The 12,756-nt window shown below is 37.4% G+C and overlaps 2 protein-coding genes across 2 annotated transcripts; both read left to right on the forward strand.

Annotated features, from left to right (window-relative positions):
• On the forward strand, positions 1–4,310 carry LOC124398642 (acidic mammalian chitinase-like). Its single transcript, XM_046868847.1, has 11 exons — positions 1–27; positions 133–159; positions 249–453; positions 535–591; positions 697–862; positions 1,760–1,884; positions 2,203–2,326; positions 2,413–2,595; positions 2,696–2,812; positions 3,059–3,191; positions 3,287–4,310. The coding sequence occupies exons 1-11, from the start codon at positions 3–5 to the stop codon at positions 3,532–3,534; spliced, it is 1,410 nt and encodes a 469-aa protein (XP_046724803.1). The 5' UTR covers positions 1–2; the 3' UTR covers positions 3,535–4,310.
• A 3,911-nt stretch (positions 4,311–8,221) lies between these two features.
• On the forward strand, positions 8,222–12,438 carry LOC124398758 (acidic mammalian chitinase-like). Its single transcript, XM_046869082.1, has 11 exons — positions 8,222–8,246; positions 8,348–8,374; positions 8,464–8,668; positions 8,750–8,806; positions 8,902–9,067; positions 9,582–9,706; positions 10,029–10,152; positions 10,239–10,421; positions 10,511–10,627; positions 11,097–11,229; positions 11,320–12,438. The coding sequence occupies exons 1-11, from the start codon at positions 8,222–8,224 to the stop codon at positions 11,628–11,630; spliced, it is 1,473 nt and encodes a 490-aa protein (XP_046725038.1). The 3' UTR covers positions 11,631–12,438.
• The last annotated feature ends 318 nt before the right edge of the window (positions 12,439–12,756 follow it).

Below are 12,756 nucleotides of genomic sequence, written 5' to 3' on the forward strand. Positions count from 1 at the left end.
CAATGACAAGACTCACTCTGCTCGCAGGTATTGATCATGTTATTTATTCATTAACATTTGACTGTTGACATATTCTCTGACATTTTTATCCTGTGTTTGGACACTGTACATTTTATTTGTTTTCCCTCATAGGCTTTTGCCTGTTATTTATTCATCTTGGTGAGCTTTCTCTTTGCAGTATTTCAGAAAAAAATTCCTTGTTTTTACTTATCCAATCCATATACTGAAGCATTTTGTTTTAAATATAGGTTCAGCCTATCAACTTGTATGTTACTTCACTAACTGGGCCCAGTACAGACCTGATCCTGTGAAGCATGTGCCTAGCAACATTGATCCCTTCCTGTGCACACATCTGATCTACGCATTCTCCATCATTAACTCTGCGAATCAGCTAGCGACCTACGAGTGGAACGATGAGACTCTTTACCAATCATTCAATAGTCTGAAGCAAAGGTGAAACTTGCTTCTGTTGGGTAAAGATATTATATCAAGGTTTAAAAACGTATTTGCTAATCCTGTATACTAATTTAACAGCAATCCAAGCTTGAAGACACTTTTGGCTGTTGGAGGATGGAACTTTGGTTCAACACAGTAAGATTTTTCTCTTTTTCCTTTGATTGTTGTGCTGTGAAATATTTGATTGTATCTGTGCTAAAAGTAAAAGTAAAAGACAAATATAAAATGATCTGTGTCCAGATTCTCTATCATGGTGTCTACAAAAGAAAACAGAAATACATTCATCCAGTCCTCCATCAGCTTTTTGAGAAAATATGGATTTGATGGGCTGGATCTAGACTGGGAGTATCCTGGAGCCCGCGGTAGCCCTCCAGAGGATAAGCAAAGATTTACTCTGCTCTGTCAGGTCAGGACTTTACATTTTTATTCTGTATATTGCCATCGTACTCTGGAGTGTTACACAAGAAGCTAAAATATTCAAGTTTACAGAATGATGTGGTTTCAGATTGTGTTTCGAAAATGCAAAAAAGGATTACCTTTGATTATATTTGCTAGAAATCCTATTAACAAAATGCCAAAAAATCTTCATGTCTTCAGTAAAGAATTGAAGATAACCAGATAAAAAAAAACTTTTAACTTCTTTTTTAAAAACTTTCTTGCTTTAAAATTACTTTTGAACACACACACACACACACACACACACACACACACACACACACACACACACACACACACACACTGGGAATGAATCACATTGGAAATCAAACATACATAAATTAAACAGAAGGGATGGATGGATATGTATGACAGATATAGACAGAAGTACAGATTAAAGTGATTCAGTATGATTGTGATTGTCATTAAAGTGTCTATGTGCTATATAAAAATGTAAAATCAAAGTGAAATGTTATAAAAAGTATAATAGGATGTAAATGTAAATGGTATAAACAGTAGTTATATTAGATATTAATGTATTTTTAATTCAGTAAACATTTATTTGCTTTCGGATTTAAAATTATTTATTGAATTTACAGATCGATGCAAAATAAGTCTAATACTAAACTAGATCAATTAAACTTAAACATGTACATGAATAATTCCACAGTTCAAAACACAAACTCCTTCATTAACCTTATCTACTGTACCAATTTCCCCTTTTTCTTCTTATATTTCACCAACTCCTCAGAGAAATCATGGGAGTGCTACTTGCCTATTATATGGTCATATGACATTTAAGTGCAATTGCTTAGATTACTTACCCAGTGTCATTATATTTTTTTAATATGTGTTTTTGCCCCTGTAGGAACTTCAACAGGCCTATAAGAATGAAAGCATTGCTACAGGAAATCCCCAACTTATGGTCACAGCTGCAGTGGCTGCGGGAAAAGCAACCATAGATGCTGGATATGAAATTGCTGAGATTGCCAAGTAGGCTATGTTAGATGAGCTGAAATAAATCAAATTGGATCAAACATAGTATGAATTCAGCATAGACATATTTATAGAAATAAACACTAAAATAAGAATAATTACTTGCCAATATAAAAGCTTGGAATTTTAAGCTTAACATCAGTGTAAGATTGGATAAGTATTTTAAAATGAGGATATAAAAATATAATAATTTCCTTTGATTGTGGCATGCTATAATAGTTTCAGACTATATAAAAGAATGAGATTTTCTTAAAAAAATATGATATACAATGTTACTGGTCTCCCTAATTTAATAGTATTTTCTTAATTATACAGGTACGTGGACTTTATTAGTGTGATGACCTATGACTTTCATGGGTCTTGGGAGAGTTTCACTGGCCACAACAGTCCTCTTTATCAATGGTCTCAGGAAACAGGAGAGCAAATCTTTCTCAATACTGTAAAGACAAAGCGTTTTACAATTTCACTAATACCTGAGCTTGGCAATCGCAGATGCACTGCAACATTGTGTTTGTAATTTTGCAGAATTTTTCCATGACATACTGGAATAATCAGGGTGCTCCAGTAGAGAAGCTGATGATGGGTTTTGCTACATATGGCAGATCTTTCCGACTGTCATCTGCAGCAAGTGGACTGGGAGCTCCAACAAGTGGCCCTGGATCTCCTGGCACCTACACCAGAGAGTCAGGCTTCTGGTCTTATTATGAGGTTTGTACACAGCCTACTGTTTGTGAGCCACACAAACTTCACTGTGTTGTTTTATTAAAAGATTTGAATGGAGAGGCAGTAAATGTTTTTTCACCATCAGATCTGCAGCTTTCTTCAAGGAACCAGCATACAATGGATTCAGGATCAAAAGGTACCCTATGCGACAAAAGCTGATCAATGGGTTGGATTTGACACAAAGGAGAGCTTTGATACGAAGGTACGAAAACAAGAGTGAGGAAAGAATATCATGGTCAAACTCAAGTTTCGTTTAAAAAAAAAGTACTGTGTGTATACATGAACTTGCATCTAGTATTTCACATAAACATTGTAGTGTCAGTATATACCATGTAATGTGATAAATAAAAAAAAGCATAATGCCCAACTGAGGTGAAGAGAATTTAATAAAGCAACAGCCGCTCTATAGTGATGCAAGAAAGACCTTATCGTTTGCTTTCTGTTTTAGGTCACTTATTTGAAAAATAATAATTTTGGAGGGGCTTTTGTGTGGTCTTTGGATTTGGATGATTTTACTGGAAAGTTCTGTGGTCTGGGAACATACCCTCTCATCAGTGAGCTCAAGAGTCTCCTAAACAATGGTATTTTAAATAAATGACAATGTAATTTTCAGAAATACTGTTATTAATAATAAGACTCCCTGATTTTATTTCCTTTTTTGCTCTTTCTCCTGCAGAAGCTCCTTCTGTTCCTCCATCAAAAGCTCTGACTGATCCTCCAACTAAAGCTCCTGCTATTCCTTCTACCGAAGCTTCTTCTTCTGCAGATCCACTTCAGTATTGCACAGGCAAGGCTGAGGGCATCTACCCAAATCCATCCAATAACAAATCTTTCATCCTATGTGCTGCTGAGAGAATGTTTGTTATGCCCTGTCCTGCTGGCACCATCTTCGACATGAGCTGCAAATGCTGCAACTGGCCATAAAACTACCACACTCAGTTTCTAAACATGTAGACATGATTTCAATTACATTTTTCACACATTAGTAAAACAGCACATACTTTTTTGTACATATCTACACACCTGGACTGATACTTGTACAAGCATTTTATTACTATCTCTGTAAAAAATATCATACATGTAAATTTTGTATGTAATTTTTTTTTCTTATAGGATTTAATTATATCCAGTATTTTTTCTACTTTTTTTTATAGTATGCACATGAAAAAAAATTATATAACATATTCATGAAACTTATAATTCTCTGTAATGTCAATTGTATCATTCCAGAATTAACAATTGCTAAATAATTGCAGTAAATAGTATTATATAGTACATGCAATAATAACAATTGCAGTAAAAATATATATATATTATTTTTTTGTCTAAACCAAAAAATAAAAAATGTTAAATGATAACATTGTCTCAAAGCAGCATTACAGAGATAAAGCAGTTATATATATTTGTTCCTTATAATCTTAAGTTTAAATCAGTGCATTAAAAAGTTTCCTGGTGCACAGTAATGCAAAGCAACACCTGTGCATTTTAATCAGTAGTTTTGACTCTACAAAACTCCAGTTTACTGTGTTATTTTGATAATGTACTTTCCTGCAGAAATAAAACAAAATGTGTCAAGCCCCAAATGGCAAAATATTATGCATTTATTGGTTAATCAAATCAAATGTTTTCTTGTGTCATCCTGTGCCTCCAATTACTTGTGCATTTTGCTGTTTGGAAAGAGGCTAGAATTCACTTATCCAGTCTTCTTGTTTGAAAAGGTAAAATCATGATGCTTAAAATGTTCTAAACATATCTTTATAAATAGAACAAGGATTTTTTTTAGAGCAGGGAGAGATCTATACTGTTTGTGTAATTTCCAGAACAATGGTTAGTTGTTAAAACCATTAAAAGGTTTATATTTTGGCATTTATGGCTTTCCCCTTATTCTCTGCCTAGGCTTGTAGATGTATAAGATATAATTTTTACCTACCTGTAGGACCCAAATGCAGAACATAGACAAGAAATATAATAAAACAGATTTCTTTAATAACAGCAAATGCAATAAATATCACAAAAGCAAAGTGGTGGGCAAAGTCAGAGTCAGGCATGGACAGATAATCCAACATAGAAACACAGGGAAGGCAGAATGAGAATCCAAAAACTTCTTTCAGAAATTAAATACAAATTTAGGGCACTGGTCCAATAAGACTTTTGCAGGGAAAACCATGGAGATGAAACACATGCTGGAGCATCAGAAGGGTTGTCTCATTGGTGGATGGTATATTAGGAAGGGGGATGATGTAAGCCATTTTGGAGAAGCGGTCAAACACAGACAGAAGGGTGGCAGTATGCTCAGCTGAGGAGGGCAATCTGGTGATAGTCCATGGCAATTTGAGACCAAAGGCATCTTTGCTTTTGAACGGGGACCAGGCTGGCTGGAGGGCTCTTAGTAGTCTTGTGCTGCACGCAGGTGGTTTAGGTGGCTACAAAGCTGGGAATGTCTCTCTTGTCCATAGACTACCAGAAACATTCCTGCATAGGGTTAGGGGTTTGAACCCCCAGGGAGGAAGTACAGGGTTGTGCTGTGGCACCACTGGAGGACCTGGGGACATAGTATAAATGTTAAAACGTCCTTGAGTTTTAGGAATGCCTGGTTGGCCTCGGGACGTAGAAAAATGTTTGGTGAGTTAAGGGACAAACAAATGTCAAAGGTCAAATCAAGAAGCTTTTATTGTCATTTCAACCACATATTGCTGATGAAGTACACAGTGAAATGAGACGTTTCTCCAGAACCCTGGTGCTACATAAAAACAACAAAGAGCTACATCACACAACATAGAGCTACAAAACAGGACACAGAGCTAAGGACTAAAGTAAGTGTCCTTGCCACATAAAGTGCATCGTGTGCAACCTAGTGCAACTAGTGCAAGAAAAAAAACGGTGCAAACTGACTATACAAGACAGTGTGAGGGACAGATACACAAAAAACATAATAACACCGACCAGTAAACCTACTGTATAATATGTTATAGAGTACACTGTGCAAAAGATAACCATAAGCAAGAGTGTAAACAAAAACACAATGTTGTGCGAAAATATGACTTGAGGGAAAAAACTGTTACACAGTCTGGACGTGAGGCCCGAATGCTTCGGAACCTGTTTCCTGATGGTAGGAGAGTAAAGTGTGTGTGAGGGGTTTGTGGGGTCATCCACAATGCTGTTGGCTTTGCGGATGCAGTGTGTGGTGGAAATGTTTGTGAAAAAGTGAAGAGAGACTCCAATAATCTTTTTGGCTGTCCTCACTTGGTCTTGCGATCCAAGATGGTGCAGTTCCCAAACCAGGCAGTGATGCAGCTGATCAGGATACCTCTGTAGAACATAGTCAAGATGTGGGGTGAGAAATGGGCTTTCCCCAGCCTTCTCAGGAAGTAAAGATGCTGTTGTTCTTTCTTGGTGATGGAGCTGGTGTTGAGTGACCAGGTCCAGTTCTCCACCAGATTTACACCAAGGAATTTGGTGCTCTTGACACTCTCCACAAAGGATCCATCAATGTAAATGCTAAAGTTAACAACCATCTTTTTGTTTTTGTTACCATTCAGAGATAGGTAACTGTCTCTACACCCGACTGTTAGTTGTTTCACCTTCTCTCTGTATGCTGACTCGTCATTCTTGCTGATGAGACCCACCATGGTCGTGTCATCGGCAAACATGATGATGTAGTTCGAGCTGTGAATTGCTACACAGTCGTGAGTCAACAAAGTGAACAGCAGTGGGCTGAGCCTTAGTACTCAGTGTTGTGGTGCTGGAGATGCTGTCCCCAATCCAGACTGACTGTGTTCTCTCAGTGAGGAAATCCAGGATACAGTTACAGAGGGAGCTGTTCAGGCCCAATAAGCTCAGCTTCTCAATAAGGTGCTTTGGGATGATTGTGTTGAATGCTGAACTAAAGTCTATAAACAGAATTTGTACTTATGTGTTCTCATTGTCCAAGTAGGTGAGATGGAGGGTTGTGGCGAATGGCATCGTCCCTGGAACGGTTTGGATGATACACAAACTGCATGGGGTCCAGTAAGAGTGATAGCTGGCTCTTAATGTGCCTCATTAAGAGCCTCTTGAAGCATGAGCATGATCATGGTCAGTGTGTGTGCGCGCGATGGCACAGAGACAATGGTCGTCGTCTTGAGGCATGTAGGAACAACGGCGCTGCTCAGGAAGATGTTGAATATGTCAGTAAAGACATCTGCTAGCTGTTCTGCACATTCCCTAAACACTCTGCCAGGAATGTTGTCTGGTCAAGCAGACTTCAGTAGGTTAACTCTGAGAGTTTTCCTCACTTCAGCCTGTGGTTAGACAGAGCACCTAGTGGTTGGGAGTAGGGGTGGTTTTCCTTGCCACCACTTTGTTCTGCACCTCAAGTAGAAGTCGTTCAGCCCATCTGGGAGGGCACAAGCAAGTGAAGCTGTACACAGCTTGTGATCGCCTAGATGCCCTGCCACATGTGCCAAGTGTCTCCGCTGTCCTGGAAGTGGCCGTGGATTCTCTTGGCGTGTCCACGCTTCGCCTCTCTGATGGCTCAGGATAGTTTTGCTCTTGCTGTTCTTAAGGCCGTGGAGTCTCTAGATTATAACAGCACACACACCTTGGCGGTCATCCAAAGCTTTTGGTTGGAGCGTGTAGTGATGGTCTTGCAGATTGACGTGACATTAATGCACTTGGCTATGTAGCTGGTCACTGATGATGTGTGTTCCTCCAAGTTGATGAAATCACCGTTGGTTGCAGCCTCCCTAAACATGTCCCAGTCAATGCACTCAAAACAGTTCTGAAGAGCAGAGGCTTGTATCTACTCCTCCACCATGATAATATTCAAAAGTAGACTACTTATGAATCACTGCTAGTCATTAAACAAAATTTTACATTTTAACAAAACTACACAGATTATGATTGCAAAATAAAGATAAAAAATAAGTATTTGGTGAATTAAGTGAAACCATAAGGTACAGTGCTGTGAAAAAATATTTGCCCCATGACACATTTGAGGGTTTTCAGGCATGAATGGCCTGTTTAAGGTCATTCCACAGCATCTCAGTCAGATTTAAGTCTGATCTTTGTCTAGGTGATTACAAAAATTTTATTTATTTTTTTATTTAGAGGTGGACTTCTCTCCTTCAGGATTATCTTGTAGAGTGCAGAATCCATGGTTACATCAATTGTGGCAAATCATTCAGGTCTAGAAGCTGCAAAGCAGGCCCAGACCATTACATATCACTACAATGTTGGAATGTTCGTATGGCGTTCTTTTTATGAAATGCTGTGTTAGTTTTATGCCAGATGTTTAGCAATGGCTTTTGCCCAGTCTTTTTCTTATTGTTTAATCATGAACACTGTCCTTAACTGAGGCAGGTAAAGCCTACTGTTCTTTAGATGTTGTTCTGGGTTCTTTTTTGAGCTCCTGGATAAGTTATTGTTGTACTCTTGGTATTTCGGTAGGTCTGCCACTCCTGGGGAAGTTCACCACTGTTACAAGTTTTCTTCATTCGTGGATAATAGCTTTCAATGTGGTTGCAAACAGATTATGCAAATAGGACAGATCTGATTGGTTGCTGCTCACATGTTCATGCCCATTGCTACAATATAAACCAACACAGTTCTATTTTGCTTCCACTTGACCACAATGACAAGACTTACTCTACTCACAGGTACTGATCATGTTATTTATTCATTAGCATGTGACTGTTGATATACTTATTTATATCTTGTGTGTTTAGACATAGCACTTTATATTTGTTTTTCCTCATAGGCTTTTGCCTGTTATTTATTCATCTTGGTGAGCTTTCTCTATGCAGTATTTCAGAAAAAAATTCCTTGTTTTTACTTATCCAATCCATATACTGAAGCATTTTGTTTTAAATATAGGTTCAGCCTATCAACTTGTATGTTACTTCACTAACTGGGCCCAGTACAGACCTGATCCTGTGAAGCATGTGCCTAGCAACATTGATCCCTTCCTGTGCACACATCTGATCTACGCATTCTCCATCATTAACTCTGCGAATCAGCTAGCGACCTACGAGTGGAACGATGAGACTCTTTACCAATCATTCAATAGTCTGAAGCAAAGGTGAAACTTGCTTCTGTTGGGTAAAGATATTATATCAAGGTTTAAAAACGTATTTGCTAATCCTGGTTATTAATTTAACAGCAATCCAAGCTTGAAGACACTTTTGGCTGTTGGAGGATGGAACTTTGGTTCAACACAGTAAGTTTTTTTTCCTTGGATTGTTGTGCTGTGAAATATTTTATTGTATCTTTGCTAAATGTAAAAGACAGATACAAAATGATCTCTCTGTCCAGATTCTCTATCATGGTGTCTACAAAAGAAAATAGAAATACATTCATCCAGTCCTCCATCAGCTTTCTGAGAAAATATGGATTTGATGGGCTGGATCTAGACTGGGAGTATCCTGGAGCCCGCGGTAGCCCTCCAGAGGATAAGCAAAGATTCACTCTGCTCTGTCAGGTCAGGACTTTACATTTTTATTCTGTATATTGCCATCGTACTCTGGAGTGTTACACAAGAAGCTAAAATATTCAAGTTTTCAGAATGATGTGGTTTCAGATTCGGTTTTAAAACTGGCAAAAAGGATTACCTTTGATTATATTTACTATAAAACCTATTAACAAAAATTTTACTTGAACCAAGAAATAATTTTTAATCGTATTTATTCACTAAAAATGTGCTGGCTATTAGATTCTCTTATCATTTAAAATTATTTATTCGATTCACAGATAATTTTAATACTGAACAAGATCAAATAAACTTCACATGAAAAATCCAACAGAGCAACCTCTCCTAAGCCTAACCTACTGTACCACTTTCCCATTTTACGTTTTTTTTTCTTTCCACAAGAAATGTGCTTTTCTAATATATGGTCATATGATATTTGAGTGCAATTGCCTAGATTACTTAGCCAATGTCTTTTGCTGTGGTAATTTTTTTAAATATATTTTTTAATGTGTTTTCGCCCCTGTAGGAACTTCAACAGGCCTATAAGAATGAAAGCATTGCTACAGGACATCCCCAACTTATGGTCACAGCTGCAGTGGCTGCGGGAAAAGCAACCATATATGCTGGTTATGAAATTGCTGAGATTGCCAAGTAGGCTATGTTAGATGAGCTGAAAGTAACCAAATTAGATCATAGTATAAATTCAGAACAGAAATATTTTTTTTAAATAAACACAAAAAATAAGAATAATTTAGAACAATAGAACAGCTTAGACTTTAAGCTTGAAATTAGTGTATTCAAACTCTCAATATTGAATTTTATTTTAAAAATTAAAAGATGTGGAAAGAAGTGGATTAAAAGAAGTGGATTGCTAGTACTGTATTCACCTATCTAAGTAAAAAAGATTTTCCGTAAAATATGTTGTTTAATTCATGATTTACAATGTAAATTTATTAGTACTTTATTTATACAGGTACGTGGACTTTATTAATGTGATAACCTATGACTTTCATGGGTCTTGGGAGAGTTTCACTGGCCACAACAGTCCTCTTTATCAATGGCCTCAGGAAACAGGAGAGCAACTCTTCCTTAATACTGTAAAGACAAAGCGTTTTACAATTTCACTAATACCTGAGCTTGGCAATCGCAGATGCACTGCAACATTGTGTTTGTAAATTTGCAGAATTTTTCCATGACATACTGGAATAATCAGGGTGCTCCAGTAGAGAAGCTCATGATGGGTTTTGCTACATATGGCAGAACTTTCCGACTGTCATCTGCAGCAAGTGGACTGGGAGCTCCAACAATTGGCCCTGGATCTCCTGGCACCTACACCAGAGAGTCAGGCTTCTGGTCTTATTATGAGGTTTGTACACAGCCTACTGTTTGTGAGCCACACAAACTTCACTGTGTTGATTCATCAAGAGATTTGACCACCACCTGTTTCACCATCAGATCTGCAGTTTCATTCAAGGAACCAGCATACAATGGATTCAAGATCAAAAGGTACCCTATGCAACAAAAGATGGTCAATGGGTTGGCTTTGACACAAAGGAGAGCTTTGGCATGAAGGTACGAAAATAAAAAATCTTCTCAATTTAGTACTGTTTTGTTTTTGTAATACACATTATATATTAACTTCCATCTAAAGATTCCACTAAAACTTTGTAGTGTGAGTAAATTCCATGTAATGTGATACAGCATTAAACTTATTTAGAAAAAAAAAACATAATGCAGGGAATTTAATGATTTGTTGCAAATGTCCTGGAGGGAAACTCCAGAGGACAAGGCCTTAGAGGAAGCCACACTTCAAATGGAGTGCACTTTGACCCCGAAAGCCTGACTTTCTTCCACAGTTCTGTTCTGTGGACGTATATGTCCAGCGCTTGCACTGGATACAGTCGGTTAATCTTTTCCTGGTCTGGGGCCTGAAAGGGAGAAGAGAATGCCTGGAGCATAACTGGTTAATGCAGAATTTAATGAAGCAACAGCAGCTCTATAGTGATGCAAGAAAGACCTTATTGTTTCCTTTCTGTTTTAGGTCACTTATTTGAAAAATAATAATTTTGGAGGGGCTTTTGTGTGGTCTTTGGATTTGGATGATTTTACTGGACAGTTCTGTGGTCTGGGAAAATACCCTCTCATCAGTGAGCTCAAGAGTCTCCTAAACAATGGTATTTTAAATAAATTACAATGTGATTTTCAGAAATACTGTTATAAGAATTTCCCTGATTTTATTTCCTCATTTGCTCTTTCTCCTGCAGAAGCTCCTTCTGTTCCTCCATCAAAAGCTCTGACTGATCCTCCTACTGAAGCGCCTCCTATTCCTCCTACTGAAGAGCCTCCCATTCCTCCTACTGAAGCTCCTCCCATTCCTCCTACTGAAGCGCCTCATGCTGAAGCTTGTCCTCCTACAGATCGACTTCAGTATTGCACAGGCAAGGCTGAGGGCATCTACCCAAATCCATTTGATAACAAATCTTTCATCCAATGTGCTGCTGGGAGAATATTTGTGATGCCCTGTCCTGCTGGCACCACCTTCAACATAAGCTGCAAATGCTGCAACTGGCCATAAAACTACCACACTCAGTTTCTAAATCTCATGATTTCAATTACATTTTTCACACAATAATAAAACAGCACATACTTTTTTGTAGATATCTACACACCCGGGATGATACTTGTACAAGCATTTTTATTTTTCCTCTTTAAAATATTCTATAAGTGTAAAATTTTTCTGTCATTTTTTCCTTATAGGATTTAATTATAGCCAGTATTAATTGATGTTTTTATATTATGCAATTAAAAAAAATGTTACACAGACAAGTTCTGATGCTCTTTGGTGGATATAGTTTTATTCCTTAATTAGCAATTGCTAAATGCACTAAATAATAATAATAAAAAAAAAAAATCACTATTATTTCTGTGCCCAAACAAAATTACATTCATCAACCTACATACATTTTTTTTAATTTTCAAATTACCATGCCATCAAAAAACATTATGTAATGATGCAAACCATCCTTTACAATCTCAAAGTTAGAAAATGTTGGCTGGTTCTAAAAATATAACTACAGAATGTGAAGATAAATCAGTGCAGTTTAGTTTTCCTGGTGCACAGCAATGCAAAGCAGACCTTTGTGCATTTTATTCAGTAGCTTTGACTCTACAAAACTCCAGTTCACTGTATTTTGATAATGTACACTCCTGCACAAAAAATAAATATTTGCCAAGCTACAAATAGCAAAATATTAAGCATTTACTGGTCAGAATTAAACAAATGCGCTCTGGAGCCCTACTGGGCCACCAATTACTTGTTTACTTTTACTGGTTGAGCAGGCTGATTGATCTAAAACTGTGCATCATTAAACTCAATGGTTCTCAAATACGCTTTGGCTAGAATTCACTTATACAGCCTTCTAAGGAAAGGTAAAATCATGGCAATGAATAAAATGTGCCAAAAATATCTTGGAACTGGGATTGTTAGTGCAGGGAGAGGTCTATTTGTGCAATTTAGTTTTTTTAAAACCAATAAAAAAAAAGCTAGGTGATTTAGATCTTGGCCTATACCTTGACTGTGGATTTCTGTAAAGCTGCTTTGAGACAATGTCTGTTGTGAAAAGCGCTATACAAATAAACTTGACTTGACTTGACCTGACTATACCTCTGCCTAGGCTTGTACATGCATATAAAACTTTGAA

Source organism: Silurus meridionalis, chromosome 16, assembly GCF_014805685.1.
Source record: "Silurus meridionalis isolate SWU-2019-XX chromosome 16, ASM1480568v1, whole genome shotgun sequence".
NCBI classification, from domain to species: domain Eukaryota; kingdom Metazoa; phylum Chordata; class Actinopteri; order Siluriformes; family Siluridae; genus Silurus; species Silurus meridionalis.

Bases quoted from the DNA above. Each gene is read 5' to 3' on its own strand.
- LOC124398642 (XM_046868847.1), top strand. From the start codon at position 3: ATGACAAGACTCACTCTGCTCGCAG. The intron at 2,813-3,058 runs GTACGAAAACAA...TTTCTGTTTTAG, and splicing joins AGGAGAGCTTTGATACGAAG to GTCACTTATTTGAAAAATAA. The intron at 3,192-3,286 runs GTATTTTAAATA...TTTCTCCTGCAG, and splicing joins CAAGAGTCTCCTAAACAATG to AAGCTCCTTCTGTTCCTCCA.
- LOC124398758 (XM_046869082.1), top strand. From the start codon at position 8,222: ATGACAAGACTTACTCTACTCACAG. The intron at 9,707-10,028 runs GTAGGCTATGTT...TTATTTATACAG, and splicing joins GAAATTGCTGAGATTGCCAA to GTACGTGGACTTTATTAATG. The intron at 10,628-11,096 runs GTACGAAAATAA...TTTCTGTTTTAG, and splicing joins AGGAGAGCTTTGGCATGAAG to GTCACTTATTTGAAAAATAA.